This window comes from Rosa chinensis, chromosome 2 (genome assembly GCF_002994745.2).
Source record: "Rosa chinensis cultivar Old Blush chromosome 2, RchiOBHm-V2, whole genome shotgun sequence".
NCBI classification, from domain to species: domain Eukaryota; kingdom Viridiplantae; phylum Streptophyta; class Magnoliopsida; order Rosales; family Rosaceae; genus Rosa; species Rosa chinensis.
The window spans coordinates 30,608,386-30,633,248 of record NC_037089.1 but is presented as its reverse complement, the minus strand read 5'-3'; the positions used below and the strand labels follow the sequence as shown (position 1 = coordinate 30,633,248).

The 24,863-nt window shown below is 37.3% G+C and overlaps 2 protein-coding genes, 1 long non-coding RNA gene and 1 pseudogene across 36 annotated transcripts; 2 read left to right on the top strand and 2 right to left on the bottom strand.

The window, feature by feature from the left end:
- Positions 1-1,615: 1,615 nt before the first annotated feature.
- Positions 1,616-4,174, bottom strand: LOC112186908 (annotated as a pseudogene).
- A 497-nt stretch (positions 4,175-4,671) lies between these two features.
- LOC112186911 (phosphoenolpyruvate carboxylase 4) lies at positions 4,672-8,000 on the top strand. 2 transcript variants are annotated; one of them, XM_024325473.2, is made up of 3 exons: positions 4,672-4,946; positions 5,629-5,792; positions 7,762-8,000. In XM_024325473.2, the coding sequence occupies exons 1-3, from the start codon at positions 4,941-4,943 to the stop codon at positions 7,910-7,912; spliced, it is 321 nt and encodes a 106-aa protein (XP_024181241.1). In that variant the 5' UTR covers positions 4,672-4,940; the 3' UTR covers positions 7,913-8,000. The 2 variants fall into 2 exon arrangements, 1 of the variants encoding a protein (XP_024181241.1); XR_005807367.1 differs by lacking the exon at positions 7,762-8,000 and adding an exon at positions 6,298-6,312 and having other exon boundaries at positions 4,674-4,946.
- Positions 8,001-11,082: 3,082 nt separating this feature from the next.
- On the bottom strand, positions 11,083-11,886 carry LOC112189724. The gene is made up of 2 exons (XR_002932057.2): positions 11,329-11,886; positions 11,083-11,238 (listed from the first exon to the last, which is right to left on the bottom strand). It is a non-coding gene; the product is annotated as an uncharacterized LOC112189724 (long non-coding RNA).
- A 4,470-nt stretch (positions 11,887-16,356) lies between these two features.
- On the top strand, positions 16,357-19,399 carry LOC112190170. 33 transcript variants are annotated; one of them, XR_005806384.1, is made up of 7 exons: positions 16,357-16,504; positions 16,929-17,013; positions 17,470-17,563; positions 17,643-17,735; positions 18,136-18,193; positions 19,016-19,057; positions 19,192-19,399. XR_005806384.1 is itself a non-coding variant. In XM_024329590.2 (6 exons), exons 1-5 carry the CDS (start codon positions 16,385-16,387, stop codon positions 18,187-18,189), a joined length of 318 nt encoding a protein of 105 aa, XP_024185358.1. In that variant the 5' UTR covers positions 16,357-16,384; the 3' UTR covers positions 18,190-18,193; positions 19,192-19,399. The 33 variants fall into 33 exon arrangements, 3 of the variants coding, with proteins under 3 accessions (XP_024185358.1, XP_024185360.1, XP_040370398.1); XR_002932270.2 differs by having other exon boundaries at positions 17,895-18,193; XR_002932277.2 differs by having other exon boundaries at positions 17,470-17,579; positions 17,667-17,735.
- Positions 19,400-24,863: the final 5,464 nt, after the last annotated feature.

The window sequence follows — 24,863 nt, the reverse complement described above, 5'->3', positions numbered from 1 at the left end:
TAGAATTCCTAATCCTACGCGGATTAGTATTCCTTGTAACATTAGAATATGTACTTTGTAATCCCTATATATAGGGCTCCTATTCTCAATAATGTGTTGGACAATTCTCTCTACATTCTCTCTCGAATCTATTTTACTTAAACACTTTGATCATTGTAAGACCTGCTTTTGTGTATAATCCCAAAGTGTCTGCAATTATTTCCATACCAATCTTGTATGCATCAAAATATCTTAAACCCATTCCATAGATATCTACAGATCACAAATTTGCAGCTGCATTTGGTTCAACATGCAACGCACACAAACTAGAATGTTTTGGTCTGAAAATGGAGATTCAACTGAGGCATTGCTAGATTGTTTCCATAGGAGAGATGAAGTTAGCTAAGCCATGCCAATTCAACATTCCAATATGGAACCTATACACAAGTCAAGACTCCGTAGAAGTTGAAAATGCTGCACTTGAAAGTGATGGAAGTGAAAATCACTTTGTCTTGCCTTGACAGAGATGGTCCAGACTTTTGTTCCTTTGTTAAAGTTTAGAATACAATTTTGGATTCAAAGGACAGACCAGACCGAGTGGACTTGTCATCATAGACTTTGCATTCAAGTAATAATGTGTCAAGTCTTTTGCCCCAAGCATACGGTGCGCATCCTAATCTTGTGCAGAACAGTAAGCATATAGTGTTCCAAGTACAGATCTGGAAAAGGCGGTACTCTCTCTCTCTCTCTCTGCTAATTATGGTTGATTTGGATCAACTCTCTCCCCCATCCTCTTGTTTCCTTTTCTGTACATAGTTATATGCTACCATCACCTTCTCTATAGGAAAGATCCAAAACCCAATTTTCTTTTTGCTGCAATTGATCCAAAACCCAATTCAATTCAAAGTGTAAGTCTAGATATTCAATAGCCTAAACCAACCCAACTTGATTGATGCTTCAATACATTTGTGTAAATACACAGCAGACCAATGAAAATGAAGAATCTGGAAAAAAAAAAAAAAAAAAAAAAAGGGAGAAGGAAGAACGAGAGAGAGGAATTTCTTTGGGTTTGGATTGCAACCACAAACCAAGAACAATTGGGTGAGCAATGAAAGACTTGCAAACTCTCGCTCGACATCGCAGATTTTAGAGTAATTTTCTTCTATATATTTCTCAATTGATGCTGTTCTTCCTTCCTCGATCACTTTCTCAGTGTAGGTAATGACGGAGGCCTCCTGAGCAAGGCCGTCGGGTCCGATCTATGGCAGCAAAGACTGATCGTATTCGAAGCCATTTCCGAATTTGCCCCAATTATGGGTTTCATTCTTTCGGCAATAGTCTGGAGAAGATGATGGGAGAGTTGGGAGGAAGAAGACAAGGAAGAGAGCTTGAGGAAGAAGAAGAAGAAGAAGAAATTGAGTGAAGGGACGAGAATACCCCTCAAAGTTTGTCACCTAGCAAACGCGGTAACAGCAAACAGTATTTTAGGGTTAATGTTGAGTCGAGGTCCGAACTTCAAAGTGATATGTTTTTTTATCAGGCACTAAAGTTATTAATAGGCCAAATGTTAGGTAGTGTTTGCATTTTCTTTCCCTATACTAATTACATATTATATTTACTAGATTGCTTAATTATATGAATGCTAGAGTTACAAAGTAGCTCATAGTTTAAAAGCTTTTCTATGAAGAAGTTTACAGGGTAGCAATATACAAATCATGATGACACAAGGACATACAGAGAACAAAGTACGCAAAGAATTATCAAGGCAAAGCTAAGACAACTTGAGAATCTAGATGGTACTGAGAAATGAATTTAGATTAGGAGGAACTGGGATTTCTACAGTCCCTTCCAACATAAGCAGAACCTTCTTCATAGAAGGACGGAGCGACGGCTCATCCTGGATGCACCAAAGTCCCACTTTAACCGCCCTTTCCAATTGCTTTCTGTCTATGTTTTCATCCCCGACCAATTTTCTGAGCTCACCACTCTCAAAATTATGATAGACCAATTCATCCAAGATAGCTTCATCATGAGGAAGACTCTAGTCCACATTCCTTCGACAGCATAAAATCTCCAACAACACAATTCCAAAGCTGTAAACATCTGCTTTAACTGTTACAGGCATTTTCCTATGCCACTCAGGCGCAACATATCCTTTAGTCCCTCTAATGCCGGTAGTGGTTCTAGTCTGCTCTGGCTGAAGCAGCTTGGCCAATCTGAAGTCAGAGATTTTTGGGCACATGTACTCATCCATCAGTATGTTTTGAGGTTTTATGTCACAGTGAATGATCTGTGTATCACACTCCTCATGGAGATAAAGAAACCCTCGTGCTATGTTGCATGCAATTCCCATTCTTTCTTCCCAGTAAGGTTTCCTCTCAGGTGTGAAGAGTATATCTACAAGTGAACCATTGCTCATGTACTCATACACCAAAAGCTTCTTTGGTCCATCAAGACAGTACCCAAGTAAACGGACTAAATTCCGATAATGGGTTCTGCCAATAATTCTCATTTCAGTATGAAATTCTTTGTCACCTTCAGCTGCAAATTTCTCAAGTCTCTTGACAGCAACTAGCTTTTGGCTATTTCCAATCACCCCTTTGTAAACAGTTCCTGAGGCTCCTGTACCAACCTCTTCATTGAAATTATTAGTCATCTTTTCTAGCTCTTCATAAGCATATGGTCTCGGAGCTACATCCTCATTCCACTCAGCATCACCATTGAACTCATTCATTCTTTTATATGCCCAGACATTGTGTTTCCATAATACAATGACATAAATCACCAACAAAATGGACCCCAAAGCAGTAAATGACACGCCAATAATCAAGAATACAATTCTACCATTTTTCCTGCTTCCTTTTGGAACAACTGCGTCTAGAGCTGGAGCTGCAGGAGACATGACAACCTCCTTGGGGAAAACTACGTTCGAAGTACCCTCATCTCTTCTTCCATATCTCAAAGGAAGCCTCTGTTTTTTACAGCTTGCACCTTGAAGAACGGCAGCCTGACAGTTCAAATCCTCCAAACAGGCCTGTTTGCAATCTTCTGTACCTAAAGATGACAGAACCATATATGGCGCATCCTCCCATGCTGTGCCGCCCAGTTCTTGCATGGTGTAGTTGCAATTCCAATTCTTCGATCTGCAAGCATCTCCAATGGAAGAATTTCTCTCACAACCTGAAGTCTGATTTCTCGGGTTGACAGATTCGAATCCAGGAAGACATCTACAGCCCATTGTTACACAGTAACTATTAAATCCGCAAATACCTTTAGGGACACATCTATCCGTTGAAGATGACCATTCAGGGGACCAATTTCCTTTCTGTTCAAGATCATGCGAATACAGACGAAAAATCCCATCCGCATCAATTCTCATAAGATAAGAATTTCCTCTAGTGGGAAGACCTCCATCGGTGAGATACATTAAATTTCCACCAGTATCATTGAGCAAGTAGAGACGGCCATCAACACCTAAATTTAGTGACACATTTGACCCTTCTCCATATGTGCCAGATGCATAGTACGCATATTGAACACCACCATCTGGTCCAGTCCAGTGTCAACAGGGTACTGGACAAGGTTTCCATCACGTTGCATAACGAGACGGAAAATACCTGATGAGTGATCAGTTTCTGATTTAGCAGACACAAGTTTCTTCCCTGCTAGCAGTGGTTGAGTGGGCAACAAGGTATCAGTTGGGTACAAGAAGCTTTGCCATACTATTGCCCGACTCGCATTGTACAGCACAAAATTAGCCGAATCAAGCATCGAAGCAGAAGAAATAGGCATTGGAGACTCAACCACCAAACTTCGGCCTTGTGTCAACTGCAAGGCAATCCCATCACTTGTGAAGAACAAGGTGGCATTGTTTGAGACTAGTCCACCATCTCTATCTGCAGTCCACACCACAGTCTTTTCGGGGACTCCAGCAACAACTATCCCCATAGCAAAGCCATTGCCTTGCTTGTAAAAGCCAAAGGCATACATACCGGAACTGGACAACCATGAGGAGTTGGTGGTGGGTGTTAAAGCAGAGCCCCTGCTTATATTAGACTGCAGTTGTTGTGCTTCAGCATAATTGAAGAACGCAAAGGCAAGAAGATAACAAACTATAAAAGCCATATCCTCAATATATGAGACTTCTCTACCTTTTGTTCCTCTTCTTTTTTCTTAAAACAGTCTACAAAATTGGTTGTACTATGAAATTCTTATTCTAAAATTGCTTTAATATAAGCTCGATCTAGTGGTAGTAATGAACCTGTGGGAACTCGTTCTCTCTGTAGGAATGACTTGCTTTAGCCAAGTCAAACCGCCCTTAAAAAATGTCAAAGGTTCCAAGGTCCCCATAAATGAGCGTCGACTTTTGCAAGTTGTGTCAATATAGTCTGCAACTTCTCAAAGACTTGGAACCTAAAGACAAGGAAAAGACTGAAGGAAACTTCCAATGAACTTGAAAGTGATGGGGCAGTAGTTTCTCATGCCTTGACTGGGATAACATTGACTCTTCTTGCTCTGCTAGTCACTAAATTATGGTTCTGGTCCGCAATTCTGACAGGACTAACGTTATCTAAAAATAACGGAAGAGTCTGGAATGAACCAAAACATTTGTAGACCAACAGATACCGTCTGCTTTTCCGTTACACCGACCGAGTCAACTCGCATAGGACAAGATAGATCAAACTGTAAAGTATGAAGTTACACAGGGGGCTTTTAGGGGAGAAGGAGACCCTTCTCCGTTGTCCTTCATTTCTACAAAACATAAAAATCCCCTTTGAAGAAAACACAAATTTGCAAACAATAGGTCATTTTGAGCAGGGCGGTTCAAACGAAATTGCGACCTGGAAAGGAAGCGACAGTCCGAGTTTCAGATGTTGCGAAATATATAGGACAAAATAAGGCAAAACTTTTGGTGAGGGTGGAATCAGGAATCAAATCATCTTCCTCACACCGCCAAATGGATGCAGGTTTCTTTTCTCAACTTTACCCTATTGTTTTTCGTTTTACGTATTACAATGATTTACGTTCATCTCTATATTTCGCTTTTCGAATTCAATTCTGCAGAAAAGGGCATAGCTTGTGGGTGATTGATTATATTTGGTTTTTCTGGTTTCCCCCCTATTGAATTCCATTCCGGGGATTTATTCTAGTTGCATAGATTAGTTAACCTTTATTCAGATGCATAGAGCAAGGCTTAATATTATTATTCATCCCCCATTTATGCTACATGGTTTGCCTTTCAACACAATTTCAGCTATTGTTTGCACCATACAACTACATTGCCCTTGGATGCTATAATCTAGCAATAACAAAGAGGCTTTTCAGGCAATCCAACACACCTACAAATCAATTGAACTCAGATTTTTTGGAAGCATAAGCCAATTAGACTACAATGAGAAACCAAATGTAACACTGTACTAGGTAGCCTGCATTTCAGTAGAGTTCCCTGTCGGTGAAATTCTGACCATATTTTACCAATGAAGACATTGTGTTGGTTCAGATGGTGTTCGTCTTGTCATCTTACCTTTACAGTAATGAGTCTTCTGCATAAGAGAATATGCTCCCTCTTATTCTTCTTCTTTCACGCTTTTGCACCTTCTTGTTTGGTTGCCGATGAGGAAAATTGAAACAGGGCGTTTTTGTGCTTAGAGTGCTTGTAGTATGAGGCTGGCGGGGATGGAGGACACGGCGGAGCTGCTGGAGAAGAAGCAAGCGTCGGAAATTTCGAAGATGAGCTTAGAGGAGGCACCCACTCTCACTCGTGCTTTCAGCCATTACCTCAATTTGATGGGCATTGCTGAAGTTCATCACAGGTCACTGAACGACTTAGGAAAAAAAAAAAAAATAGGGTTAAATTTCATATATCTCTTAGTGACATATTTTACAACCAATCGACTCTTGCTTGCTTCATCATCAGTAGTAGCAACTCTTAATCCCCAATCTATGAATTAACTCCTGCTTTCTTCATCATCTGTCAATTTGTTAGTCTATGGTTGGTGAATGAATTTTGGCAGGCAATGTTGTTTTTGATTTAGAGTTTCTGTCTGAATTGTGGTAGTTTCGTTTGATTTGGAATGTAACTGGAATATTTTCAGCATTGTATTTCATTTTTGATTATCATGAATCTTTGCCTTTTGGTTTTTTATGATGTATTAGCTGATATACTTGATATGCTAAAACAAATTTTGAGGGGATCATGGATCATTTTGTGTTGCAGCTCTTCATGCTTTGTCAAACTTTCATTGTTTTTTTATTTATGTGAGTATAGTCAATCTTATTGACTAATTGGAGATCCTGGATTATGTGTGGTTGCTACAGATAAGAGAGTTGGCTCTTTAATAGATGCATGTGCAATTATTACTTGATCCTCAGAACGCATAGAAGGTTCAAGTATTTCTTTCGGTCAGCATATTATTGGTGTTCCCATTTCTCTTGAATATATATATATATATATATATATATATATATATATATATATATATAGGTCAATATTCGTTATGGGTTTTACTTCTGTTTGTTATACCGAAGAGGTTGTGATAAACTTCTATGTTTTATTTTCCATGGTTCTGTTTGTTCTGTTGATTTTATATAGTGTTAGAAGGCATGTTTGGAAACACATTACAGTGGTTTAATACAAGTGTTAATGATATTTTGTTATGGTTTCTGCAATAGCTACTGAAATTGTTTCAGTTCATATTAGTTAGTACTTAGTAGTGAGCCACTCATATACTTTTTTCAATAAATCATTTTCTTGAGATTCATTTTGTCACTTCATGTGTCCAACAATCCAGATAAACTCTGCTTTCAGTGCTTTGTATTGACAACTCAGAGGAATTTAGATAGTGTTTTAAAATGTTTTAGACTGTATAGAGAAGCAGCACTGTAGAGTAATCAATGACTATGCAAAGCTGTTTGAGTTTTTATTTCTTATTTGTGTACTTTTGTTGTTCTTGGAATTCAAACAGAGCATGTGAGTTGTGAATTGTCTTTTCTAATTTAGTATTTCATATTTCGCATTGCTTAGGGTTTAGAATAGGAATTGCTTTACTACATATTTAGCTTTACCAATGTGTACTGGTTTTGTCATGCTGCTGTAGAATATGTACTCCAAAGTGGATCTGATTCTGTTGGTCATGAACAAACTGAAATGTCTTGGGACTGCTATTAGTTTCTTCAAAATATTTTTTAAGTTTGAATTTCTGTACATATATAATTAAACATGCTTTCAATTACTGTCTTCATATGCAAGTTCAATGTTTTACATTATGAGAAGGAGATTTTTTTGGTTTAAAGTATGAGAATGTAAGTACAACGTATTTGGTAATGTATGTTTGAATGTATGGCAATACATTCTAAGATTTCCAAACTGTGTCCTTACTATTGAATTAGTGCTTTCCCTGTGGTAAGATAAAGATCTTCATGCTGATGCAACTTTATTTCGCATCTTTTACATTGACTCATTTGCTCTTTTTTCATATTTCTTTTGTTTTTTGTTTTTGATAATCTCTTCTTATCGTGTGTTTCCTCCTGTTTTACAATGAAGGAATTCGATCTACATACTTTTGCTTGGTCGTTCTTAAAAACTTATTGATTCTTATGTATTCCTAAGGAACTTGATTGATGATCATTAATGTTAATCTTTCCTAGAACTTACCGACTTCTTTTTCTTTTTCTCCAATTATATATCCCCTCTTGGCTTCTTTGATCAAACCCTCAGTTTACCCTTCTACCTTCCTATTGTGCATTGAAAAAAAACAGTAACTGTGTTTTATGTTTTCACAGTGATAGGGAAGCTAACATTGAACCAGCAATGTCATCACATACGGTGCACAACCCAACAAGCAGAAAACTGACTGAAGCAGCATGTCATTGCAACTCTTGCTCCACTTTTTGTTTAGATATTACTGGAGCAAGCAATTTTTTGATAGGCTAACACGTTTTGTTTATATACACCTGGAGCAACTATAACTACTTTTTGGAAAATATTTCAGCAACAACTGTAAATAAGTAAACCTTGGATAGCCTTTTTTTTTAACACTCCACTATGATAAGATCATCCTTTGTTTTAGATGATCTGCAGTAATGAAAACAGTTCTATCATTTATACTCACCTTTTAAGTTTAAGAAGTAGGAAAAGACATTATGGTTATGATTCACATCCCACAGCAAGGCGTGGGCACCACTGCTAGTAATTTCTATTAACAACTCAGATCAAAAGGTGCAGAGTAGACGGTCCAGGCCACATTTTTTGAAAAAAAAAAACCTAATAAATTATTTATATATTTTTGAGAATATTATACATAAATAACTTTTAAAATTCTGAAATTTCTAAAAATCATAATAAATAGCTCGGATGTCGGCAAAATCCTCATATGCATAGTGATGTGGTATAACTTATATATATTAGGTATATTACAAAATTATACCTTCCATGAGCAACATGGGAGGAAATATAATTTGTCAAAATCGATCTTTGCATGATAAGAAGATATGGTCATGGTCAAAATTTCAGTTATTTTCATGGTCGTTTGAGTCTTGATCTATTGGGTCAACTCTGAACCCTAAATACCACATAAAACTAATATGCTTATAGTCGGTCCTTCGCAATTTATTTTTTCGATCTGTCAGCTCTCACACTGTCGTGGGTATGAGATATATAAACTAATGTAAAAATTTCTAGAAGCTTATCTCGTCCTGGTATAGCTCCTCTTAGGGAAGTATAAGTGTATAAAGAGTTTACCGCTTTGTTTGATGTCGAATTGATGGCGGATCTGGTTAAGTTTTTTACACAATACTTATTGATACGCTATAAATATATGGGTAATCACAAATTTACCGATTTCCAGTTACGAATTTTTAGACCGCACAAAATTCTTATATGCCTAGTAATGTGGTCTAACTTGTGTTATTAGGTGTATTACAAAATTATATCTTCCAAGAACAACATGGTGAAGAAAATATAATTTATCAAATTAGCCGTTGGATATTATCATGATAAGAATATATGGTTATGGTCAAAATTTCAGCTATTTTAGTCACCCTTTAGGTCTCGATCTACTGGGTCAACTATAAACCCTAAATATCACATAAAACTAATATGCTCATAACCGGTCCTTCGCAATTTATTTTTTCAATCTGTCAGCTCTCACACTGTTGTAGGTATGGGATATATAAACTAATGTAAAAATTTCTAGAAGTTTATCTCGTCCTGGTATAGCTTTCCTTAGGGAAGTATAAGTGCATAAAGAGTTGACCTCTTTGTTTGATGTCGAATTGATGGCGGATCAGGTTAATTTTTTTACACAATACCTATTAATACACTATAAATAGAAGGGCAATCTCAAATTTACCAATTTCCAGTTACAAATTTTTAGATTGCAAAACATCCTTATATGCCTAGTAATGTGGTCTAACTTGTTTCTTAGGCGTATTACAAAATTATACATTCCAAGAGCAACATGGTGGAGGAAATATAATTTATCAAAATTGGTCGTTGGATATTATCATGATAAGAAAATATGGATATGGCGAAAATTTCAGTTATTTTCATTGTCGTTTGGGTCTCGATCTGTTGGGTCAACTCTAAACCTTAAATACCACATAAAAACTAATATGCTCATAACCGGTCCTTTGCAATTTATTTTTTCGATATGTCAGCTCTCACACTCTCGTGGGTATAAGCTATATAAACTAATGCAAACACTTCTGAAAGTTTATCTCCTTATGGTATAGCTGTCCTTAGGGAAGTATAAGTGTATAAAAAGTTGACCGCTTTGTTTGATATCGAAATGACGGCGGATCAGGTTAATTTTTGTACACAATACTTATTAATACGCTGTAAATAGATGGGTAAGCTTAAATTGACCGATTTTTAGTTATGAATTTTTAGATCGCACAAAATCCTTATATGCTTAGTAATGTGATCTAACTTGTTTATTAGGTGTATTACAAAATTATACCTTCCAAGAGCAACATGGTGGAGGAAGTATAATTTATCAAAATTGACCTTTGGATGTTATCATGATAAGAAGATATAGTTATGGTCAAAATTTCAGCTATTTTCGTCGTCATTTGGGTCTCAATCTACTGGGTCAACTCTGAATCCTAAATACCACATAAAACTAATATGCTTATAGCCGGTCCTTCGCAATTTATTTTTTCGATCTGTCAGCTCTCACACTCTCGTGGATACAAGCTCTATAAACTAATGTAAACACTTTTGAAAGTTTATCTCCTCCTGGTATAGCTCCCCTTAGGGAAATATAAGTATATAAAGAGTTGATCGCTTTGTTTGATGTCGAAATGACTGTGGATCCTGTTAATTTTTGTACAAAGTACCTATTAATACGCTGTAAATAGATGAGTAATCTCAAATTTATCGATTTTCAGTTACAGATTTTTAGATCTCCCAAAATCCTCATATGCCTAGTAATGGGGTCTACCTTGTTTATTAGGTTTATCACAAAATTATACCTTCTAAGAGCAACATGGTGGAGGAAATATAATTTATCAAAATTGGCCGTTCGATGCTATCATGATAAGAAGATACGGTTATGGTCAAAATTTCAGCTATTTTCGTCGTCATTTGGGTCTCGATCTACTGGGTCAACTTTGAATCCTAAATACCACATAAAACTAATATGCTCATAACTGGTCATTTGCAATTTATTTTTTTTATCTGTCAGCTCTCACATTCTCGTGAGAATGGACTATATAAACTAATGTAAAACTTTCTAGAAGTTTAACTTCTCTTGGTATAGCTCCCCTTAGGGAAGTATAAGTGTATAAAGAGTTGACCATTTTGTCTGACGTTTTTTTGAATTGCGCAAGTTTTATTTATGAATAAACAAAATTTGGTATGCAAATTCAAAAATCTACCACCCTATAATAGCTTCCACCACTTCTCTTCATTATCCTGTCCACTTCACATGTCACTGTAGCAGTGGAAGCATATGCCATACGCCGTTGTGGCCCAATTATTTCAATGACAATGACGATTCGGGAAAAAAAAAATGCATGCCAATGTTTTTTGGATAAAAGCTATACAAAAAGGGAATAGAGCTTGTACGAAAGGGAATGATACATTTTAATTTTTCCCATAAATGTTATAAAAGGAATGAAGCTTCTACGAAAGTTTACAAGATAATTGAGTTTTACAAGGTAGTTATCTTTCTCTACTACATAGGGTTCAAACTTTTACAAGGATCTTCCTCGTTCTACTTCACGTACCAATTACTTTAGTGTATTTGCTTGTGCCTCCTGCAAGAGCAACGGGTTTCGTATGAAAAATATGCATTTTCTCATATAACAAACAATCTAAATTTCAATCAGATTAGATCGAAAGTCTACCAAAGTCTTTTACCATCTTCAGCCTGGAAGTTTATCCAGCTTTTTGTATATGTCCTTTCAGTTTAATCAACTGTTTTTGAAAGCAGACAACATAATCAATTGGTATTCAATTCAACAAATAGTAATTGAAGTCTCATTTTCTTCTTCAGCTTCCTTTATTTATGAAATACATAAATTTCACAGAATTAAACAGTTGGTGATGAGCATAACCATTGTTCATGCAATTTTTCCTGTAGATTTTTATCACAATCTCATCCTAGGAGCCAAGACATCCTAGAATAAAAAATTGACCTAGAGAGGGAAATAAAAGAAAACATACACTAGACACAATTATCCTTCAAGCCACAATTACCAGGAAAAGATCATGGTTAAATCAGATTCATGATGCAGGGGCAATTACCATAAGAATGAGACCGTAAACTATAGTCCAACATCAATAGAAACACAAACATTACTATGCAACGAGTGAAACTAAGCATATCAATAGCATTATTTTCATATTAGATTGCTTGATCATTGATGAATCATGATCAAAAAAATTTGACACAAACAATCAAGAGCTGTATAAAAGTCAACCAGTAAGCAGGATAAAGAAACAGAAATGATAATTACCTCTGCTGCCACTTTCCTTCACTCTACCAGATCTGCTTTATTCCCAGCTAGAGGCATGACCATACTTCAATTGCCTTGTCATAAGAAAATGATCCGATTAGATAGAATTAGCCATATTGAAAACACAAATTAGCATAAAGAAGTTAGTAAACAGAGTGCACCACCTAAACAAAACTAAAATTAAAGTTGTAGCCTAAGATTAAACAGCCAAAGACTGAGTGATGTTTAGATAACAAGAAAGTGTGAGCAATATTTTCTTGTCTTTACAATTGAAAAAAGAGTATCTTGTAAAAGAGTCCATCCCTGAAAGAAAGAAAAAAAAGTTCAGGCTACTTCATTCAATATAGAGGAGAAAAGAACAGAGTGATGAGGACATATCAGTTTATAGCTCTTTCCATCAGAAACTAGCAAGTTGATAATACTAACATGATGGTATTCTAGGTACTTACAGGGGCAGCAATAGCTTGTTATACTGAAACTCAAAGTATAATCAAAGTATTATCAACAAGAACATAATAACAAGTACACCACTTCAGAGAAAAGATAGAAACCACTTGCAGTCCTAAGTAAAAACAGGAAAGCTCAAGTTGCCAAGACTTTGACAGACATCCTCTTCACCTAATCTTAATCCCACGGCACAACCCATCACCAAGATTAAATTCTCACTTGTTCAATTGCAGTATTCCAAGATCAACTTCTTCCAATGGAGAAGTTCACCCAAAACGTGCAGGCCCTCAAATACCAAACTTTGTCCCTCCCTCCCTCCTTCTCCTCTCTCTGTTTCTTCTCAACAACTCTCTATTACTTCCCTCTCTTCTTCGTTCTCCCCCTCTTTCCTCTTTTATTTTTCTTCCTTTCCTCTAACCCCCCGTCAACAACAAAACCAAATCGCTTGTTATCTCTTAACATAAAAACAATAAAAGCACAAATAAACATCATCCAATTAACCATAATCCAACCATCTAAACTACATAAACTGGAAGTAATAACTATGAGTATCTCCACTTTTTGTTGGGAAGTTAGAGCCCACAAGTGATAAGTGTAGTGTTAACGTTTGGATCCGTTGGGGATCTCTAGTTAGCATAAAGAATGAGAGAGAGAAAGAGAGAGAGATTGACACAAGATGTATAGTGGTTCGCTTCCCGCCTTAGCGGGAAACTACGTCCACTTGAATGTTTAACTAGTGTGTCGAGCCTTGCGGCCTAACAAGATTACAATTACAAGAGATGTAATCGGATCGTGTTTAAGTGGGAGGAGGCATTCCTTTTATAGGTGAAGGAAGCCATCTCCTTTACATGGTTTTCGATGTGGGACAAGCAACCACCATTTCTAGTCTAGAAAGCCTATTTGTGAGGGCATGTTGGCAAGGCCGGAAAGGTGGCTTCCCGGCGACGGATTTGCGACTTCCGGATACCGTAGCGTAGCTTGAACATAAGGCTACAAGATGCAAGTAGCGGTTGGATCCCATGAGGGTGTTGTTTATGCTTGGTGAGGTAGCAAACTAGCCTTGCTAGTAGAAGTATCTACATGTAGTAAATATGCACCTTTTACCCAGAACCTTGTTTCTCTTTATAGACTTATGACTGCAAACAGTAATAGGATGATGATGCAAAATATCACAGCAAGAAAAACCCTTACACACGAACACAGAATTTTATAGAGGTTCGACAAAAACTTTGCCTACGTCCTCTGTATGATCTCTCTTGAGAATCACTACCACTATGGAGAATAACAACTTGATTACAAGTACTTATTGAAATCCCTATGCTAATCCCCAACCCCTTTTCTAGATCTCTCTATCACCCTTGGCTCTCCCTGCCCCTGTGTTTATATGTAGCTGAGAACTCTCTGAGATCTCTTCTCTGATCTGAGGACACCTTATGTGACCTCCCTGCAGTCCTATTTATAGATTATAGGTGCTGGTTACAAACATATCACATTAGGATTCCTAAAACTATTAGAACAAGGAAAGAGAGCTAGCTTTCCTATTCCTAACTAGAATAGAAATTACTTTCCAGGTCTAAATCTATAGGAATAACTCTTCCTATTCCAAAACCCATTAGGATACTAGAAGAATTCCTGTGCGCACTAATCTTCATTTACCCATTTGGTTTTGTCTTGAATCTTAATCAACTTAGACATATCAACGAGCCAAATTCACAAGAATAAGAACCAAGAAGCTTCAATTTGCACAGAATCAAGAAGCTCATAAGTTAAAGCTAAACTTTATTCCCACTATCTCCAAAATGGATCAAAGGAAAATATATGTGAATCCAATTGGGAAAAGATATCATTTTTAATTCAGTTCAAACCATCAAATATTCAAATAAAGAGGTGAATACAAACCAAACCGAAAAGATTAACGCTCCTCCCGGAAACTAATTAAGATAAATTTGAAACTGCTTCAACTAGAATCACAAATGTACACAACGAGTAACGGCAAAGTGAAGGAAACGAAAGACCAGAAGAAGCAGAAAGAAATTACAGCAGGGCCGTAATGGGCTGGTTGATGTGGCGGAGCTCCGGGATCATCTAAGTCCTCGCTTCTCCGTGGCTTTGATGAATACGCTGCCAAACCAGATAAATGTCGAGCCAAGGCTGTAACCCTCACATCCCAGATGCCAATATACCAGAAACCCCTTGTCCTTTTACCATGACACCACGGAATTTACAGTTAACAGAAGGTTAACAGTCAACAAAATTTCGCCAGTTTCTATGGAGGAGAAGAGGCCATGTCAGTGGGGCCCCTTTGGTCTACAAATGTGTTGGTTCATTGCAGCCTACTCCATAACATTTATTAACAGACTAATCATGTGAACTTTGGCTGCTACTTTACTCACCCCACTGGAAGTTTCATGCAAAAACCTCAGCTCAGCCATAAAAAAAAAAATTGAAGAACAAAGATGCAACCAACAATTAATGAAACCATATACTAGATCAAGAATTCAAGACGAAAAATCCAAGTCACCACCACTGCTACCCCAATTACCTTCCACCTAGGATGGGGGTTTGGGATTGGGAAGAGGAGACCATTACCCACGAGCAGGGCCGTCCCGTGACAAAGTGAGGCCTAAAGCGCAAGTTAGAGAGGCTTTTCTAAAGTCTAAATTAAAAAAAAAAAAAAACAAAAAAACAAAAAAACAAAAGAACAAGAATTTCAGATTCCAACCAAAAACAAAGAAAACAATAATCTTTCCAAAAAGATAAAGAACAATAGAATTAGCAGGGTGATGAATAAAGGGTAGACTTTTGGGTGTTTATTGTTTTACCAGTACAAAATAAGAGAGGGAAATTTTGAGGCCTCAATCCCTCATGGAGCATCTTCAGTCCCACAATCCAGAAGAATGCAGTGCAGTTGTAAGACGCAGGTTTTGGATTTTTCTTTTTAATATATATATATATATATATATATATATATATATATATATATAGATCTTATCCAGAGCGAGGCATCGCTTTGAAATTTCAGAACGAGGTTAGGGTTTAGGGTCACTTTTCGGTCGCATATCCACATCTCAACCGTTCAGTTTTTAGGTACTAATGTATAGATCATCTCTGCAAAATTTCAACGAAATTGATGGTCTTTAAGGTATCTAACTCGCTTAAACCAATGGACGAACTGAATCTGTCCAACCTGAATCGTACTAGCTTTAAGGTAGTTATCAATGCCTTAACGACCATCAATTTGGCTGAAATTTTGCATAGATGATCTATACATTAGCACCTAAAAACTGAACGGTTGAGATGTGGATATGCGACAGAAAAGTGACCCTAAACCCTAACCTCGCTCTGAAATTTCAAAGCGATGCCTCGCTCTGGATAGGATCTGTATATATATCAAATCGTGTTACAAGACCATAGGGGAAATAATCAGTGGTAAAAACCAAACCTTCGACAGAAAGATGGGGACCGGAGGTGGCCGGAATCGACAAAAGTATCAAACTGCAGCCGGAGGAGGAGGTTGGCACCGGCACGTGAAACCCACGCACCGCCACTGTAAGTGGCGCGTGAGTTGGCGTTTTGGCCGGAAATTTCGACTTGTTGTTACTGTAATTAATCCTTTTTACGTCTAGTTTATTAATCGAAGCTTGGAAATGGATTTGGAGGTGAATTGGATATGAATATTGGTGTTTATTCAAAGGTTGGACAATTTGTTAAATCGAATTATGAGGAATCCATTCATCGGATTTCCTCGGTTTGGCCTTTGGGCCATACATTTAAGGAGATAATATTATTGACACTACAAGAAAACTGGTTATTGATAGCACTTCATAATAGCGTTTTTTCACTGAATGCTATAATAGGCCATTTTAGTGCGAGAAAAAAAAAAAAAACAAACAAAGCGCTATCTATTCAAGCTGAAACGTGGACGCCCATTGAAAATGAGGGCGCCTGTTGAAAACAAGGGCGCGAGGTTTAATTTTCATTTCGCGGCTCCACAAGAATGACTTTTCTTGTGCTCACCGAAATAAAAAGTGAAAACGCTCTCTCTGCGTCGCACAATAAAAAGATAAAGAACGCCACAACACCGCTCCTTCTCCAGTTCCCTTGTATGCTCTTGCAGGTAAGCTCAACTTCTATTACCTCTCTCAATATCTTGCTGGTCTTTCTTTGCCGCTATGCTTTTATGTGGATGGGTAATCAGATTTGGTTGAGTAAAGATCATTATGAGTTGTATAGCTGTTAAAATATTGAGGCTTTAGAGACGATTGGGGATTTTTTTGTTTGGTTGTCCACTTTTCAATTGTTGCCCCCTGGAATCAGTTTATGTAAAATTTCGATTCTTGTTTTTGTTCGATTTGAGTTGTTTCCCAATTAAAACAACAAACCCTTAAAACTGCTAAATAATTTGTTGTTTTCTGTACTCTTTTCAAATTTCAGAAAACCCTGGCTTGATTTTAGATTCTATCATATTATTTGGTAAATGGCCAAATGGAAAATCCTTATGAGTTTGTTTGTTTGTTTTTTTCCCCCATTCTTTGTTACAGGGTAGCAGTGCATGCGCGTCCATGCGGTCTGGGGTTGAACCCATTCATACCTACGAATTTCTCTGGAGCTTCCAGTCTTCTAAAGGTACTAAGGTTATGCAGGAGGTCCTAGTTTCGGGCTGGGTCTGCCAAGCGGGTTTGGGGCATTTATGGTATCATGATAAGGGAAAACACTTTTAACATAATCTCTCTCTACTCCACAAAGAAAAACAATCTCTCACTCTCCCCACCCCCCTCTGTTGGTTGCTCTTATCGTTTGTCTTCATTGTTATGCTTGTCCCTGAATTCATATTTTTAAATCTTCATTATCATATGCATGGAAGATATGCCAAAAAGAAAAGATATGTCGCATGTGAAATAAGGAGGCCCTTAATTGTCTGCATATTGATTCTTTCCTGGTTGTGTTTAACTTGCTATGCATGGATCATATGCATCTAGATGGATTATGTACTAAAGAACTATGCATATTAATATAGGCTTCATGTTCATGTACATGGTTTACATTTATGTTTGTGCGTAACTTTTGGGCTCTCGGTGTCAGGTTTGGGACAAATACAACTAAAGATGGGAGATCTTAAAAGTTCATTTTCAAAAAGGTCTTAACGATTTACCCTGATAATTGGGAGACACTGAAAGTGAGCTGGAGTCAAAGTATGCGGGTCTCAGTGATCTTTTTTTCTTCTCATTTCACAGCTAATAGATTCTTTTCTATAGGCTTTTGGTCACATATATGTTCAGGTTGGGCAGAAAGGGAAGGCATTGGGATTTATGAGGAAGGCTACAAAAATTGACCCAAATGGTGCCCAGGTAATCAACCCATTTATAACAGGAGATGTCCAGTATGGTGCTCCACAACCCATTTATTGTTTTGTAGTTCAAACAACTTGGACTGGTTATTGTTTTGTATCTTATTAGATCTCTTGTTTGTTTTTCTTTACTATTGAATTTCATAGTTATTGATTGTAGGAATAGGGTGGAGATGTTATACAGAGAAGTCTGGCATTAGTATCATCCCTGAAACCATCGATAACTGGACTTTGCCTTATTATTTTTATTTACATAAGAAGACCAAGATCTTCAAAAAAGAAGAAGAAGAAGAAGAAGAAGACCAAGATTCACATTAGTGCCTTGTTATCACTGAACGTTGTATACAAATCTTAGTGAGTTTAATTGTTCTGTTTCTTTCTGTTTATTTGGTCAATTGCAGATTAAGGGTGGAAGTTGGTTTGTTCTGTTTGGTTCAACTCCGAAAAGAAAATAATCAGGTATACATTCTCTCTTTTTGTTGTTGTTGTTCTTTCTTTATTTTTCTTTACCTATTTTCATTTCTTCTTAGGTTCTGTTAAATCTCATTGTGCACATTTTGCATAACTTTTGGGTATAGTTAATTTGTGGGTTGCTCGGTATTAGAGTTTTAATATCAACATTTGGTTCATGCTCTTTAGTTTGAAGAATATATCCATATGGTTCGATATCTTAAATGGTCACAATAGGTCAAATACATCTTAGTATTATAATTTGCATTCTTAAATTGAAATTGATGGCCGGTATGCTAACACAACTAGTGAATGATAAAATTCTAGCTTTGATACACTCTTGATGACTGACATAAGCTTTATCATTATTGATTGTTATGTTGTACATTATTGCAAGATGGAATGAATAAATACTTCAAAAAGCTCTAAATTTGTGTACTCTTTCTCTTCGCTCAAAGAATTCTGTTTAGTAATATAATAAATTTGGTTGTTTTTTTCTTTTGCCTCACAATCTGTTAAGGAAATGTTTGTTTGTTTTTCCTTCTTATCATGATCTTGAGTTTGGTTTTAATTTGTTTTTCCTGGTTTTTTTTTTTTTTGGCGTTTCCAGTTTATGTTTGGTTTTGTTCTTGAGTTCTTGTTATAATGCATTTAGTGCTCTCACTCTTTTTTATATGTGGATTGTTTAATGTGTTGCAATTGGGGCTTTGGTTTGCTTTGTTGCTATAGAATTCTAATATGGCAGAGGAATATATATTTAGTAATTTGTCTTGTTGAGAAATGATTAATGTAGTAACATTACATGCTGATAGAGGTTGTTTTTCTAATCAGCTAATAGGCCAAGACTTCTTCATATTTAACCATCACTCATAGGTAAGAGTATCGCACATTTAAGTTTGATCAAGCATATAATAAGTCTAAAGTTTCATGTATCTACTTGGTATGTTTTAGTTTATTATATATGTTTGTATGAACTTTCAGATTAACTTTATGTTTTGGCAGTTCAGTTCAATTATGGGATACACTGCGAGTTTTGGAAGCTGCTTTCGACGAATAGATTAGTTTTGTTATTAAGACTTTTCGATTTGTATCATCAGTGTACAAGGGCAAAAGAACTTGATGGCTGAGACAATGTAGTACTTGTCTAATTTTACGAATGTTAATTACATTGTATTTTGAGATTATTTAATGAAAGTCCATATACTTTTGATGTCTTATTATGAAAGTGTTGTGGCAATGGATAGTAGCAATTTTCAGTTGCTACTACATATAGGACATAGCACCATTGAAATGCTATAAAATAAATGTAGTGGATTTTTTTTTAAAAGATGCAGTATGTGTATTAAGAGCATTTAATAAACGCTATATATTGTTCAATAATAGCGTTTCTGAATCGCTATTGAATCGTATACAATAGCATTTACACAAACGCTATGGATGCTAGACTTTTTATAGCGTTTGAAGAAACGCTATGAAAGATCCCGGGTCTATTATAGCTGGGGCAGACATAGCGTTTACTAAAACGCTATGGTATCCTACTATAGCGTTTTTCAAATGCTATCAATAGAAGTTTATGGTGTAGTGTGAAGAAGATTGGGAGAATTTGGGCAATTAAAGTTGATATTAGGGTTGATTTTAATTAATCCAATTTAGTTTTCCATCCCGAAATTAAAGTTACGAACGTTATATTGTACAGGACGTGAGGAGGATTTCCTCGAGGAGGGTTTGGATCGACGGCAGGCTTAGCCGTACTTTGTGAGTGGACTTTTGTTTTCAAATAAGTGATGCATGCATTTATTTATTAAAGCTTGTCCTATTTTATTAACGTATTTTCCGAGCATATAAAGATAATTGTGAATTATCTTATGGAATTACTTTTAAATATTGTTTCTCATGAAGTATTTATGATTTATAACGGTTGTGAGTTTTGGATATAAAGTTATTATGCTCGGATTCGAATTTATATTTGAGACTTTATTTTTTAAATGGAGTTTGGTTGGAATAAATCTCCATGTTTATTTATTGATTACGATTTTGGCATTAGGAATGCCTCATTGATGATTTATTTATTTCTTTAGCGTGTGGGACACGCTGTTAATTTATACGGCTTTTTACGAAAATCATAGTACGGTTGGGAATCGTACCCGTATTTTCTTTATATGTGGGACATGGGGAAGCTTTAAGGATTTATCGGTTTTTAAACCGCCATACCCAGGGTCGTTATATATATATTTTATTACTGGCTAGCCTATTAGTACTCCTCCCTACTTACTATGTGTTCGTAGGCGAGTAGAGGAGAGCATGGGATGCTCTAGAGTGTGGGACACTCCGACCCGAGCCAATAAGGCTCCCTTCTTTCGTATGGTGAAGGTCCTTCCCCATCTTTTATTATGATTTGACTAGCGGGGCTAGTCCGGTTTATTTTATCCAGCGGGGCTGGAATGTTTTGCACGAGTTGTGAACTTAAAGAAATACGTTTTATAAACGTTGCATGCATCGAGACTTTATATTGTAAACTTGTGGGAAAGTATAAATTTATCTTTATTGATACTTATTTATTTTGTCCACTCACTCTAACGTTTTTATGTACTTTCCCCCTGGGCCCTTTGGTTTAAATTGCCCAGATCACAGTGCTGTGGACCGGCATAGGAGCGGAGGCTAGTACCACCTTTGTCATCCATTCTCAGTAGGTTATTGATTAACCTACTTATTGTATTATATTCCGAGTCTGTTCCTTAGATTGCTCTGAATACTTGTTGAGAGTGGATTTATACAGTTGTATAATTATGTGTGTAAGAGAGTGGTTTAATTTGGGAGGATGTTGAACGATTTGAGTTGTTGGGTTGTAATTTGTTTAAGATGTTTTGGTTGTGGAGTTTGATGTTTATACTTGGAAAATTATGGAATGTTGCTAGGAAGCAGGGTGGCTTCAAGCATAGCATTTAGAGTATTGAGAAGTGTTTCAGCAGGTTTAGGGTTGCCCATTTTTAGGGGAGGTTCTGTCGAATTTTCTCGAAAAGTGGGCCCCGCAGGTCCACCTAGGAGTTAGGAGGGTAATTCCGGGGTGGGTCCTGACAGTTGGTATCAGATCCTATCCAGAGCGAGGCATCGCTTTGAAATTTCAGAGCGAGGTTAGGGTTTAGGGTCACTTTTCTGTCGCATATCCACATCTCAACCGTTCAGTTTTTAGGTGCTAATGTATAGATCATCTCTGCAAAATTTCAACGAAATTGATGGTCTTTAAGGTATCTAACTCGCTTAAACCAATAGACGAACTGAATCTGTCCAACCTGAACCGTACTAGCTTTAAGGGAGTTATCAATGCCTTAACGACCATCAATTTGGCTGAAATTTTGCAGAGATGATCTATACATTAGTACCTAGAAACTGAACGGTTGAGATGTGGATATGCGACCGAAAAGTGACACTAAACCCTAACCTCGCTCTGAAATTTCAAAGCGATGCCTCGCTCTGGATAGGATCTGTATATATATATATATATATATATATATATATATATATATATATATATATCGGAACATTCTCACAATCTCACCCTTGATTAGTGAGCACCACATGCCGGCATGGATATCAAGACGACAAGACCATCGCATGCCTGCAGGAGTGCAGGGACTTCATGCTTGGCCGACCCTCCAAAAAAAAAAAAATTATATATATATATATATATATATATATATGTGATGAGCATTTTGATTCAAGGCCTTCCCCAAACTGAGGCCCAAGGCCACCGCCTTGTCTGCTTGGTCACGGGCCGGCCCTGCCTACGAGGGAGGGAAAATGAGGGCGTCTTGATCTAGTATATGCCAGTATACACTCATCCACCACTTGTAGCATGCACGTCATCATCCTACTAATGGCTTTAGGGATGGCAAAAACCATTAGGATGTCCTCATTTTATGAATTTGAGTTGGTGACTACACAAGCAAGCAACTTGCCTAGGAAATGTAAATTTGAGTTGGTGGATCCAAGGGTTAAAATATATGTATCTACATATGTATCTGTTTTAGGAAAAATGATAACAGAAGAGAGAATTGAGAGAATGAGTTGTGCTTTTATTGATAATAGTGATCTCTTTATGTAGAGGATTACAAGCAAAAAATATCAGTTTTACAAGGAAATTGAATCGCTCAATGATTAGGATATCTCCATAGATATAGTTAAGGCTAACCCTATTACAACTCAGACAAGTAATCATAGTTTGTGCCCGACACACAAACTAGGTGTCCTTAAACACTCCCCCTTGTGTCGCCCAAACGTGGTGCTACTCTCGTTGCCTTGTCAAAAACCTTGTTGAGTAACAAAAACCAGTGGGACCAAAATAACCTTGGTCGAAGGAGAAAAATAGTACAACACACCCTTCACATTTTGAGACCAAACATGTAGACATCTCCCCCTAATGTCTGCATCTCCCCCTGATGACTACAACATGGGAGCTCGGATAACTTATGCAAAAAATCCTACCAACATGTTTCTTGAAAGTGGAACTTAGGCAATGACTTAGTGAACAATTTTGTCATACTATTCTCATATCAAACCTAGTTCAGTTTGATCTTGAGGAGAGTTTGTTGTTGCTTATTATACTTGGTGTTGTCGCCTTTGATGTAGCCTTGCTTCATTTATTCAATGCAAATGGCATTATCCTCATAAATGCTCGTAGGCTCATCTGTGGTAGACTTCAAACCATAATTGCTTCGAACATGCGTAATTATGGATCCAATCCATATACATTCACGAATTACTTCTTGAAGAGCAATAATCTCTACATGGTTCGAAGATATATCGACTAGGGTCTGTTCTGTAGACCTCCAAGATATCATGGTCTTACCCATATTGAACACTTAACCAGTTTAGGAATGACCTTTGTGTGGGTCAGAGAGGTACCCAGAATAAGCAAAACCTTCCAAATCACCAATATCGTTTTGGGATGGGGATATAGGACGCAGGCCAGTGTTGGCGACATTCCTGGTGTGTGATGGGTCTGAACCCATCATCTCTCTGTAGGGATAGAACAAGCCCATATCAATCATACATCTTAAGTATCGAGAGATATATTTTACATCAATTCAATGGCGTCGCGTTGGCCCAGAGCTACGTCTAGCTAACAAGTTCACAGCAAATGAGATGTCCGGTCTTGTGCAATAATGTGCCTATTGTACTAATTATGTAGGGCACTTTTGCCTCTAGCACATCTTCGTCATCATCCTTCAAACAAAGAGGATCCTTTTTAGGATCAAGACTACGGACGATCATGGGTGTCCTTGAAGGCTTGACCTTGTCAAAACGCCTAAGTATCCATCAACCCGATGATCAAGTTTCAAACTGAGACAAAATCATGTTCTCCTAAGATCCTTCATCTCAAACTCGGATTTCAAATGTTCACCATTTTCCCTTAACTCCTTAAGGGCTTCCAATGAAGATCATGTCACCAACATGAACCGCGATAGAATCCAGAACTTGTCATACAAACATGCGGGCATTTACATATCCATTTCCAATGAAGTAGTCACTTAGTGAGCGTTTTAACCTCATTGCAAACGTGCTCTGTGGTATAGAGCCACTTGACTTGAGTAAATGAAGTTCACCAGGAACCTTTATATATATTCCATATTTAGATCCCCATAAAGATACGTAGTGACCACATTCATAGGCCGCATGTTTAGTTATTCGAAAACTAGCAAACTGACAAGGTAGTAAAGTGCAATAACATCCATTACAGGAGAATATGTCTCCTCATAATCGATTCCAGGGCATTTTATGAGAATCCTTGATCCATAAGGCGAGATTACCATCTCTTTTTCTCATCACGTTTTCTAACGAAGACTCATTAGTTAATAGGTTTTATGTTAGGAAGTGTCAGCATCATTGGCTTGAAAAACCTTCTTCTTCGTTAGAGAATCCAACTTAACCTGGATCGTATCTTTCCATTTAGGCCAATTTTTTCTACGTTGACATTCATTCATCAACTGAGCGTGGTTCGATATCATCAGACTCAACGAACTCATGCGCAATGAAATGCATGAATACATCATCAATCATGATGGAGTTTTTATCCCACGTCTCATGTACACTAGTGTAATTTTTAGAGAGCTCTATATTCTCAGGAATAGGTTCTGGCGTTGAGACATCCCCAAATGATAATCCGGAACATTCTCATGAGATTAATTTTGAGTGTCGATGATCAAAAGATTGAATTGTACCAAAGTATCTTTCGAACCCACGGGCCTCCTAAGCATCCTAGCTGGGGCCATGGCCTATAACGCCAGAGTGCCACTCTCTATGGCGTTGGTGTCATGCCTACCTCCATGTAGGGCGGCATTTCGTTCTCTTGTAGGGACGTCCATCCTTGCAGGCATATTTGTAGAAAATATGTGTGATCTCGTCACTTTAGAGGGGATCAAGATGAGACATAATGGGGACAGACCACGACCATTTCTGTTGTTCCTGTTGAACATCCATGTTCTTATCTCCCCTAACGACAGGAAGACTGTCTCATCAAAGTGACAATCCACAAATCTAGCTGCAAAGAGATTGCCTAGTAAGGGTATTTAATAGCGGACGATTGTTGGAGTCTCAACTCCAACGTATTTGCTCATTCGTCTTGGAAGACCCATCATGGTGTGCTATGATGACACAATTGGCACATAAATGTCGCACTCAA